This window comes from Opisthocomus hoazin, chromosome 9 (assembly GCF_030867145.1).
Source record: "Opisthocomus hoazin isolate bOpiHoa1 chromosome 9, bOpiHoa1.hap1, whole genome shotgun sequence".
Taxonomy (NCBI): domain Eukaryota; kingdom Metazoa; phylum Chordata; class Aves; order Opisthocomiformes; family Opisthocomidae; genus Opisthocomus; species Opisthocomus hoazin.
In genome coordinates this window covers 14,835,099-14,847,457 of record NC_134422.1, presented here as the reverse complement: position 1 = coordinate 14,847,457, position 12,359 = coordinate 14,835,099, and the positions used below count along the sequence as shown (strand labels likewise).

General features: G+C 37.0%; 1 protein-coding gene across 4 annotated transcripts in view; it reads left to right on the top strand.

Moving 5' to 3' along the window:
* Positions 1-12,359, top strand: part of PTPN4 (protein tyrosine phosphatase non-receptor type 4) — a 116,540-nt gene that overhangs the window by 34,712 nt on the left and 69,469 nt on the right. For 3 of the 4 annotated variants that reach the window (XM_075430584.1, XM_075430581.1, XM_075430585.1), the window contains exon 2: positions 7,476-7,630. In XM_075430584.1, coding sequence (XP_075286699.1) covers positions 7,493-7,630 — 138 coding nt within the window. In that variant the 5' untranslated portion in view covers positions 7,476-7,492. Of the gene's footprint in view, positions 1-5,576; positions 5,636-7,475; positions 7,631-12,359 lie in introns of all 4 variants that reach the window. The other variant, XM_075430582.1, reaches the window with a different exon arrangement.

Below are 12,359 nucleotides of genomic sequence, written 5' to 3'. Positions count from 1 at the left end.
TATTTTGTATGACTCTCTTTTTTTTTCCCCTCTCCAAAAAAATTTTAAGATCTTTTCAGGATGTATCTAATCTCGGGTCCTGGATAGTGAAGATGGAAGAGTTACTTTCATCATGTGAAAAATGACTGGGTGTAGAAAAGGAAGACATAAAGGTTTTAGGTTCAAAATAACTGGCAGTGTTGATAGCATCGTTTCTAAGACAAATTTTTATTAGTATTACTTCTGAACTGTGCCAGTAAGCATTGTAACCTCAAATTTTATCTTTCTATTTTTGTGTTTCCTGATACGTTACATATAGAAGTGAAGAAAAGCAGATGCCAGACTTCCTGCACTGTCCTGCTTCAGATCCAAAGCAGAGAAAGGGAGCAGCTGAATTTGAGAGGCTTATTTTTTGGAGCGTTGTGCATGTAGTTCAAGCGTAATGAGTATTGACACTTAATTAGAGCGAAATGTCATTTATAATAGGCTTTTCTGTTAGCTATGCTCTTGTTCTTGGGCAAAGGGAGGAGCAAGGGAGGGAATTCTCAAATTGTTGAAATGGTTTATTTTTCAGATGAAATAGTAGGTTGCTACAGTACTACCAAAGCAATTTGCTATGTTCTGGTATACATCCTCCAGCTTTCTCTGACAGATGGGTCACTATTCTGGGTAGAGTGACTTAACACTAATTATTATTTTTGTGTTGGAAAGAATGAAATTCTGGGTTTGCCAGGGCAAGATGTTTCGCCTTTAACCTTTGTCTCTGTTAGTAATGATGTGATTACAGCAGTGAAAATCTTGCTTGATTTTGAACAACATTTTTGAACAGTGTTTTGAACAACGAATACAGCTGTTGATCAAATTTGAAACCTGTCTACAAAGAAGTGAATAAAAAGCATTATCCAAGGAAGTCTTAATTTAAAAAGAAGTCCTCAAGTAATTTTTAAACTGAAAGTACTTATTTAGGTATAAAGCCTGTACTGAAATCCGCAGCCAACACCACAAAATCCTCGGAAACTTATCTGAATAAGTGGATAGAATATTAATTCTCTGTTACTGGCTTGTGTATAGGAGAAACTGATGGTGGAGGAGTGAGGCTAAATTCAACTTTTCTCTTAGCTATTGTACTTTGGGCCCAAAATTTTCAGAAACTGTCGGATGTACTTGAAGAGAATTCATGCTTTTTGTGTTAGATTTGGCTGTTCATGTGGTTGAGGATGGAGGACGTGGAAAAGGAGGATGCAAGAGTAGCTCATTCATTGAAATGCAGGTGAGATTATGGACATTTTTAGGGGCATGTGAGTGTGTTGCTCTTCATTGCTCTCAAAAGTGAAGTACTTACAGATAGGAATTTCTTTTGCTATTCTGTACTTCTTGCATCTGTGAGGGATTTAATGAAGCAGCTCAGAGTGCCCACAGATAATAGAAGTCTTGAGGGAGTGTATAAAAGCGGCTGGAGATTAGATAAGTTCTGCGTACCATTTTTGCATATGAAGCACAGAGGCTGCTCAGGGCCAGCCTGCAAAGAAGGCTGCGGGAAGCCCTGACTGGGGAGCTTGGAGTCCCCGAGCTGCCAGCCCTGTGCAGGTACCCGGGCTAACGAGAGCATGATCTGGTTATCTACCAGTGAAAAGAAGTTGCTGAGGTTTTGGAAACTTTACCTTCCTAACTTCCAATGCCAGTGTCTCCTTGTATCCAGTGCTCTCTTTTGAGCTCTGCGGGAATGTAGTAGCACTGAAGGAGTTGTGCTTGCGGTTACATTGTGCGGTCGCTCCAACTGTGCTGGTTCGTCAATAGGAAAATTGCAAGATCCCTCTTTTCCAAAGGAAGTTTTAGGAATAGTTTAATAAATGGTCATATGATAGCTTTACAGGAGTATATTATTTTCCTTAAGCAAAATGAATTTGGTTAATTTATATATTACAGATAATTAATAAACTTACAAAATAAGCAGATGATTTTGATAGAGCCCAGAATCACTAATGATGCTGTTGCCTTGGCCAGAAGTCTAGCTTGAACCTTTGCACCTGGTGACAACAAAGTGAAATGACCCAAAGTTTACATGTCAGCTTTCAAGAACTATGGATGCTTTCCATTGTTTGGTCAGCAGAAAGCAGGAAGAAATGAATGAAGCATGAATCATTGGAACGAGTTCAGGATTGTAGTGCACAGGTTGATTCACTTAAATGAAAATGCATTTCTACTCTGATTTCATTTATAACGAATGTCCTGAAGCTGTGTGCTACATCAGAATTGCTGAAAGCTTTCAAAACAAATTTTTGAAAGATAAAAAAATTTGAACTTTCATTTGTTGGACTAATGTGGACTTCTCTCAAAATAGTGCACAATCAGCTAATGTTTAGCATTTTCAAACTGGTTTTCGTTCAAACATTTGATGTAGTTTCACTAACATGTTTTCAATAAACGTGTGAAGATGGGTTCGAGATATAACTCGGTGTTTGTTTGAAATGTAGTATGTTGTATTGCTCTGTTTAAACCTTCAAAATTGTTAGATTTTTTTTTTTTCTCCCAGTTAGATTGTCTGGATAATTTTAGTAAATATGGGGTCCACAGTTTATATTTAATGTATTCAAGCTACATCATGTTGTAAGGATGTGGGTTTTCTATGAGCCTGGCCTACTTTTGCACTTCTTCCACCTTCATGTACTTTGTTGGACCCAGATCAGCAGGTGGGCTACAGTGGAAATGCATGTTTTCTGGGTTGCGTAAATACCAGCTTCTAAACAAATGGAAATCTGGCAATGCATTAGCTTCTTAGCTGCTTTAGATTAGCCATGAAAAATGAAATTTCTCATGACCTCGCATGCACATGTGCATACTGTACTGTGCTAAGGTGGTTGTCTTTCTGTACAGTACATGATGCAAACTGTCTTTAAAAGAACACTTAGCTAAAAAGTTGCACTCTTGGATAAATTAAATTTCAAGTAATTACCTGCTTAACCAACTGCTTATTTATTAAGCTGTGTAAAATTGGTTAGTTTATTGTAAGCTCAAGCAAATTGTTGTTTTATTGTATACGTTTACATAGAAAAACAGAGGATGCTGAAAATTCACTTAGGAAGCTTCTGTATGTTCTGTAATGCCTTAACCAAGCCAGTATCACAGGAGCGTTCTGCCCTTTGATAGGGAACACTCCCTAGAATTGCTTCATCACTTGAAACCTGAGCTCAGGCAGGAAATGTACAACTTACCTCTGAGGTCTGTGGAGGGAGTAACTGGAGTTTCATTGCACAAGTTCTGTCCTTCTCCGGTTGCTGTAGCAGCATGTGCTTTGGCTTATTAATTCAAGTTTCCAAATACTATATTCTTAGCAGAAGACGCTGAAGAAGGTTTCTGGTTATAATTTTTCATATGAAAAGTTTAATCCTATTTAAATAAATTTAGATAATCCGCTTGCATATATAGAAAGATTTTAGCCTAAGTGGCCATGGTGCTGTCCATGACATGGATTTGCACACACAGTAGTACCTTGCTTAAGTTAACCTGCTGTTTAAACCAGTTGTTCTCAAACTTTTTTGATTGAATCTTACCTTTTGTCTTTACTCCTATTTCTTTTGCGGCTGCAGATTTTACTTTGGAGATTGAAATCAGTCTTTTATTTGTCCCATACTACCTTTAACTATAATATATTTTCATTGCAGAAGTTTGCAACCAGCATAGCTGAATTTTTATCAGTTTTGTCATTTTATATATTAGTATTTGCCAGGAAATCAGATAGTTATGATTTATAACTGCATAAGCAATAGCTAGACATCTCACTATTTTGCTAGTGTGTTTTCAAAATGTAGAGCGAGACTGGCAGTACCTGGTCAGGGGAAATAATATTGTCTGTGTTCTTGGTGCATGTATTTCTGGAAGACAGGAGTAGTAAAGATGATATGGATACAGTTTGGGGCCAATTATATTATAAAACATATGTGTGTCAGTATGACTGGTAATTGCAGGGTCTGTCGGTGCTTAACAACTGTGTCTTTTTTGTATGTATGTATGCTGGTAGAGGTTTAAATATGGGTTGTGTACACATGATTTGCCACAAAGCAGTCGCATGTAATAGCTCTGGCAGATATTAGAAGGAGGAGTATTTTTGAGAGAGCATGTGATGGTGCAGGTGTTTTAACATAATCCCTACATACTTCCATAGTTTCTTTGCTGACGTATGGGGAAAGAGTAACTTAGAATGTGAGCTGCAGAAAGTAGTCTGTCTGTTGTCACTTTCCTCCATGTTACTTTCATGGCTGTTATATTTCCATTTTGTGGAAGTATTTCAGGATTTCAGCTATTATACTTGGTTGTAAAACTGTATTCGGTTGTTGCAAAAGCCGCTGAGTTTCAAGGAAGAAATTTGTCTAATACAAGACAGCTGTTCAGGCTACAATGTGTTGTACGTGGAAAACGGAATGTAATGCTTCATTGCCTAGCCTGGAAGTTCAAAACATGGTTTCTGAAGTCGATCAAGAAAGCGTTCATGAATGACTGATGTCCAGCATGGTGTGAATGAGCCTCCACACCAGGAAAATGGTGAACTCTAGACTGTGGAACACTATGTGAGAAATATCTTTATGTCTGTGCCCTATTCTTCCTTCCTTAAAGAGAGTGAGAAGGTGTTGCCCTTCAGGTTTGCAAGCTGGATGAGCTGTTGTTCTGACTCAGTATAGCTGGTCCGGATTCCTTAGCGAATTTGTAACACGGAACCTGCTTTCTTGAATTTGGCCATTTCATTTATGTACATTGAGAAAGACCTGAATCCCTGTCTGCAACTCTTCAATGTTCTTGTTTGGATGGAGTGAAGATCATCTGTGTTACAGCAAGAACCTTGCTGGGTCTGCAGATTGGGTCTATCGAAGGACACAGTGAATCATTGCTTGGTATTAAAGGATTTTGAGGATCACTGAGGGCAGAATTTCTCCTTGCTCACTGTTGTTGCTCTGTTTTAAACCCAGACGTTTTCTGTCTAGTTTGAGGCAGTGATGAGGAAGGAAGAAATACTGTCAGTCTTGATCAACAAATAAGACAAAAATAGGGGAGAGAACTGAAGGTGAAGGTGAGATTTGCCTTTTTCTTCCCTTAAAGCATGATGGTTTCTGGCTTTTAAGAAGTCTTCTTTCTGTGTCAAAATAGTAGATTGTTGAGTTAGACCCTCCTAGGTCACTACCAAATGGTTTTGTGAGGACTAGAGTACTTATTTGGAAGCTAAACAGTCCTACTTTGTGCATTGGTGTTTGTATTCATGGGAAAGGACTCTAAGATAACCCTCACTGTGTCTTGGTGGATTTGTCACATTTAAATCCTTGTAAAATATGTGTAGTTTTTGTGGTATGGATAAACTTTTTAATTAAATTGCATGTTTTTCTGAAAACTTTCATTTAGCTCACAGGCACATACTACCCTAAAGTCTTGACTGTAGTTATTGGTTGTGTAGCTACACTGTTAAAGATGCTCATCTTTATGCCCTTATGGCTAGTAAGGCGATTGACTTTTAGATTGTGTCTACGTGACAAAATATTGTCTATGAAATGTTACGTTGTTGGCTCTGATCACTAGTATGGAGGTTCAGTTCCTATTCTTCTCTGTTAAAGGTTTTCTTCAGCCTTTTATTTCTGAGGGTTGAAGAAAGGATAGCGGAAGCAGCCTCTTCGTAAGTTGTCGTCAGATATGTGCTTTACTTTGGAGTTCAATGTTTGTGACACAATTTTTCTTTATTTTATCATTAAGAGAAAGTCATGAGTTCAGCTTGCAGCTGGTGGGTTTATCTAGTATCTTTATCCTTTCTCAGTTTGTCATGTTGGCTTAGCAAAACAAAAATAAACTTGCTGTAATTCTACATGAATGCAGCATTGCGGTTCTGAAGCCAGAGTGACTGGGTAGCCAAAAAAAAAAAGCTGTCTGGTAAGGAAACAAGTACTTTTTAGTCTGAAAATGCTGGTTAAGTCAAAATTGAAACAGTTTGCAAGGATGGGTTATCATCAAAAAGATTTTTTTATGTCTGAGATGTGTGGTCATGCTGAAAGAGCTGAAGACATACCCTAGAAAAGCAAAATCCCTTGGGGTTTTTAGGACAGTTACCCAGCAGGTTGGCTGCGGGCGGCCCTTCCTGATGCAGGCGGATGGGTCTTGGCCTTCCACTTTCCCACGAGGGCCTATGTACCTAAGCTGTCAGCTGTTTAGGAGGGGGTTGATCCTTTACTTATTACCCCTATGCATTTGTATATGTTGGAGCTCAGATATCTCTTATGATCTGTGCAAGCTCTAATCTATGCTGAGATATTTGCTGTCCTCTGCTAAACACTCCCTCCTCCCTCAGTCCCTCCCAAAATAGGAAGCAAACACGTAACCATTTTTGAAGTCTTTATAATTTTTCACAGAATAAGGAAAAACAATAATTTTATATTCAGTTTTGAGAATACCTGTTTTCTTGTACTACTCTTTAAGGTATTTTAATTTTCCATCCCAATATATTCTCTACTTAAGTTATGAAACGTTCTGTTTGCTTACGCCTTTGTCGAAGGATGTAGAAATAGTTTGCTGAGTGTGTAATTAAGTGAATCATGGGCCCTGATCCTGTGAGGTACTTAAAGTAACTAATATCGTTGGATAGGGCCAATAGCGTCAGGTGCTTGCAGAAGTACTTTGCTGGACTGGGGTTGCGGCATAATCATGACAATTGTAGTTTTGAAAAGTGAAAGTCACATTTCAATTCTTGCATTTTATTTATCTGCACTTAGCAGAGCGTGTATACTTGTGTTTGTCACGGTTCCTTATTTGGAGCAGAAGAATTGCTTGTGCTTCCAAACTAGATATGCAAATCCAAACAAATTGACCTAGACAAAAGATTTAGTAGTTTGACAAACCTTTGTCTAAATGCGTTGTAATACCAAAAAAAAAAAAAAAAAAAGAAAAAAAAAAGAAAAAAGCACAATGCTAATGCTTTTGTTATCACTGTGTATTCTCGTGTCTAATGATTATACAGTGAATGCACTGGCTTTGCAGAATAATGCATCAAAATCTTCATGTGTTTGCTATTTTCTTTTCTTCCTGCTTTTTCTCTGTAAAGGTTTTTGGTGTAAGCATTTTTTTTTTTTTCTGTTTTGCACTGTAATTAATTGCTTAATTGGCTCAAATACTGGGAGCCTAGTAGCCTGATATACAGCAATTACAATTGCAATGCTTTTTGAAGTGAAAATACTGTTTGGAATCTTTAAAAAAAACCATGAAACCCACAAAACAGCCTTAAAATAGGGAGAGAGTGGACAACGGGCAGAAAACAAAGGACTGAGTATTTTGGAAGAAGGTTGTGTTGTAATTTATAAGACATTGTTTCGTTACTGGATACCATTAATTTAGTACTCATTTTTCTTTTGTCTGTGATGGAATTTTGTAACAATGGACTTCCTGTGTGTTGACCTTTATTTGAAGTATGACATTCTTGTGTTTGCATTTTTTGATGTTGTTTAATTTTATTTCTATTTTGCCTAAAGACCCTGTGTGGACAGTAATGACCGCACGTTTCCGATTGCCTGCTGGCAGAACCTACAATGTACGAGCGTCTGAGCTGGCACGAGACAGGCAGCATACGGAGGTGGTCTGCAACATTCTTCTCCTGGATAACACTGTACAAGCTTTCAGAGTTAATGTAAGTAATTTGCTTATTGCAAATCAATATCACCAAGCTTGCTTTACTTTGCTGGGTTTGTATAAATAGGGTTTGACTTTTGAAAGTGTTAAGTGCAGAATAGAAGGGGAAGTTATGTTCAGGCAGGCATGCTTGTACACGTACATACTAAGTCACTGTGAACTTTGTCATTCTGGCATCCTCTGTAGTACTAACACATCATCATTTCAAAATTGAATAAACAAAGCATAATTTATTTCTAGTAATTCTTTTCGTGGACTAAAGTTGTGCAGTGGAAATGGATGGCAGTTTTGCCACTGAGCTGAATGAGAAGCAAGCTTTTGTTTTGCTTCATTCTGTTTTTTGCATTTTGAGCATGTTCAATTGTGTGTATGGTTATATGTAATCATGTGATGGTGAAAGTACCAGGCAGCATGATTATCGAAGTTCTCCAGGAGAGAACTGAACTTCAGCAAATGGAGTGAAAGGGTAGCTTGGTATCAAGTAAGGCTATGGGACTTCAGATCGGAAGTGAGGGAGAAACTGAAGCGGTTCTCAAAACTGTGTGAACAGGTTTTATTTGGACTATGAAAAAGTTCTAACGCTTGGTAGTTATATTGAATTCCGATATCCAGTGTTCAGTGATGGTATTGATACATTCGAATGTTTTAGCGAAGATTTGTGACTGATGGCATTTCTCTCTTCTGTAATCAGGTGGTTAGAGCCTGTGCAGCCTGCAGCTACCTGTCAGATGAGCAAAATCTCTGTTATAGCAAAGACTTGCAAGGATCCAGTGTCGAGTGGCTTGAGATTTAGAGGGAGACTTGGTGGTTATTTGTTTTAGGTACTTCAATCAAGATAGAAGGTTTTAGGGTGTTCTCTTAGGGAATTTTTGTAGTTCATTCAGGCACTATTTAACTTTTCAGGACTTCTGAATAGATAAGGGTGGGAATTCTGGATGGTGGAGCTGGGGCAGGGATGACCAAAGACTTTAATTTGTCAACATCAAGCCTCATTTCCTTCTGGGATGATTTCTCCTATATCCCTTTTACCTTTTTCTCTACAGTATTCCTCTGGTTTTCTGTATCCCTTACCTTCTCATCCTTGCTAACATTTTCCCGGTCTGTACTCCTGCCAAAAAGCTGTATGTGCAGAATGTAGTTGGAGTCAAAGCATTAGAAGCGTGTGAGAAATTGTAAATGTTGTGTTCTTTGCTTTCAGGTGCATGTGTTTTCCGTTAAAATATGTCTTGCAGGTTTTTTTTTGTTTGTAAGAGTTGACTAACATAAGGAATAATTGTTGTCCAATAGGTATGGGATATTGTGCTTCTTTTTGATCTAGGTGTTCAAAAGCTGTATGTTGTTAGAGAATGCTAGTGCCTGTCTAGAGTAGAATCACCAGTTATAAATCCTCGGACATCTATTCTGTCTCTCCCAAGAAAAGTTTATGTAATATGTTCTTGCCACCTCCCTAGTGTACTATGTATTTTAGTTGCATGGAACATGCTTTACTGCTTATACAGATCAGCCCACAAGTTTGTCTGTTAAAACTGAGTTTAGGGAATAATAAGTCCCTTGGTGCTCAACGTTTTCATCTTGGGTCTTAGCCTCAATCCATTTTTATTTTTTCAAAAATATGGAGTAATAAATCATACCAAATGCATGCTAACCTACACAGTATACAGGCTTTCAAGGCTTATAGCTGTGTTTTACTTTATTATGGTTGACACAATACTTGGCAATAAATATCTGTGGACTTGTTTTCAAGATAGGAAGAACAAAGGTAACATCAAATAAATTAACAAGGTTTTTTCTCCTGGTGATTGCTATAGGTATTCTGTATGCTAATGATTGTAAAGCTTAATCATCTGGAGTATGCAGTGCTGTATTAATAAAAATGTACTCAAATGCTGTTTCTTCTCCAACAGCAAAGTATTGATCACAGACAACGTCTCTTGATAATTTGTGACACGTTCTAAGTTCACATTTCAACCAGCCTTTTCCATTGATCTGCAAAATAGGCATTCTTTGTGCTAACTAAGCCTTACCTTGTATAAAGCATAATAAATCAAATCAAATAATCCCTGTGGAGTGTAGCTAGACAAAGGTTATTTTGGTTGCAGGCAGAAGAATTAGTTGGAGCTAACCTATGCATATATTTGAAGAGTAGAAATCCTGTGTATAAAATGCTCTGCTTGCCAAATGAACTCCTACTTTGACTCTGAAAACACTTCATGGAACATGTAGCTGGAAGAAGTGAGGCTGGCTAGAGTTAATAACATGGTCAGGATGATTTGCATTACTGTAAACTGTGTGGTCGTTAGTGCAGGAGCAGCGCAGCCTCCCACAGACCTGTGAGCAGCAGAGCCATCTGACCCCCTCCAGGAAAGCCCAGGACCTGTCATCCCATTTCTCTGCCATCAGAAGTCCAGATGTGTTTGGGCTGACACAGCGGCGATATCTGCTGGTGCTTGCTGTAGACAAGGCCAGTTCTGTAGGCCAGCGACAAAACCACAATGGCCGTAGTATAAATTGGGAAGATTGTGGTGGTAGTTGGTATGCAGGCATTAAACCTATGTAGTTGTGGGTGTTTCCCTAAATTTTCAATCGTGAGTGTTTATAAACAGCTAACAATCATTTTGCAATTAGAAATTAATGTGTGTCAATCTAGTGGTACTAGATGGTAGTCTCTAGATGATAGATACTTCATAAAGTGCAGTTAATATATTGATGTCTAGTGTTGGTGTCATATTTGTTCTGAAAGGCCAAAATTTGTTAGACATTTTGCCTCCAGCAATGGCTGAGAAGTACACAAAATATTCTAATTTTCCAATACGGGAAAAATGTTGATATGTTTTGTATCTAACTACTGCAGTTTTATGTTAGATAGTTCCCATTTTTCCCATATTTTTCCATTATTCCCTGTTTTAAAAGGAAATAATAATGTTTATCTGTAGGAAAAAAGCAAGGTTCTTTTTATGCTGATCCACATGTATTGGTTTTGCTTTTTTGTTTAAAAAAAGGTAAAAGTAGAAACTTGTTGTCACACTTTTTACAATTTATGGTAGCTATTCAACAGTTATGATACTATTAAAAATATTTTGGACCTTTCACAACAAGCAGGATTGTGACCTTCACCTGCTCTGGCAAGCTGCAACATCATTACATAAATATCAGAGATGTGTTAAACTGAGGTCTGGTTTTACTAGATGCTTATCTTTATTTTGCACTGAGAGTAAAACATTGTGATCAAAACAAATGCTTCATGTTGAGACTAGTCTTCTCTTACCAAATTTACTGCTCTATTGCAGGTGAAATACCTTCCTTGCAGTCATGAAATCACTTTCTGTATTACTAATTTCAAACTGCTCAGCAAGTTCTAAACTTTTTTCGTTAAGAAACATCTATTCAGATATTTAAGAAATAGTATAAACTCTCAGGTTTAGATTGGAAAAAAGGTAGAGAATCCATATCTGCATGGTATTTGAAGAAGTAACGTGTCAGCTGTGGTAAAAGTAAGCCTGAACTTGGGTTCCAACTGTCTCCTGTTATCTGATAGTTACTGTCATAAGTTCTTAGTCTGAGTTCTGATTTGGATCTACATCTGGAAAAATGCCAAGAAGTAATTAATATTGCTATGTAATTTTAAAATTAGTTTTATTTACTGAAAATTTTGTACTGATTACTGATTTATTACAAAATATATCAGAAACTCCTAAATTAGTAAAAAGTAAAGTGACTTTTTGAATTGTACATAAAAATTACCTTCTGTGTTTATACTGTTTTGTATTTATTATGTTGACATCTTTTTTTTCGTTGTTTTTAGTTATTGAAAAGTCAATTTTTCAGTAGTGAACTTTTTAACAGTGGTGCTCCTACTGGCTGTTCATTATGTTAAACATCAAGATATTTTCTCTCTATGATACTTTTAAAAAATAAGATCTTCTTTCAAAGTAAAATAGTAATTCTTAGATCGCTTTAACTCAGCCAAGATTGTATGGGACCTGAAGTATATGCCTTATGTAATTTCAGTTTAAATATGCAGAGCTATGGTTATGATTGTCCTGCTGGGATAATTTCAAGCATAATTTGTTGATAACTGTTTTCTGTTTTTTTATTCTTATGAAATAAATTATCAAGCTTCTTGGAGTTTTTAACCCCCAATAAATTGGTTTGATAGTTTACTCAACTTTGGTGTAATTTCAATTGAACAAATAGTTTACTTTATAGGATACTCTTAGATGTTAGCAAATGTTGGAATGTGATTTGTAGGTTTTTCTCATATATGGATTTTAATGAAATTCTTGCAACCTTCTTTTGACATTTTAGTTATACACTTCTGTTTTAACAGTTGTAAAAGTAAACTGTTGTATCTCTGAGAAGTGAGGTCATTTGGGAGCAGAACAGCAGGGATTTTTTTTGCCTTAAAACTTTAAAAATACCTTATTGCCCACAGTAAACAGGGCAAGATGTATCAAATCCACTGTAATATCAATAATACTTGGCACCTGGAAATTTGTTAGAAGCTTACTTGGTGCCAGAGAAGTAGAAAATCTGGGTGGAAAATGTATCAATCATCTCTTTCATCATTTTTTGTTTGTTTGTTTGACAGTTGTTCTTGCAGAATTTTTCCTCATCTTTTTGTACTTCAAGAAGCTATGACACTTAACTTCTTTGAGAAACTCCCTTCACATTTCACCAGAAGTATTTATTGAGTCCTGTCATAATGGCACACTCAGCATTGCAATTAC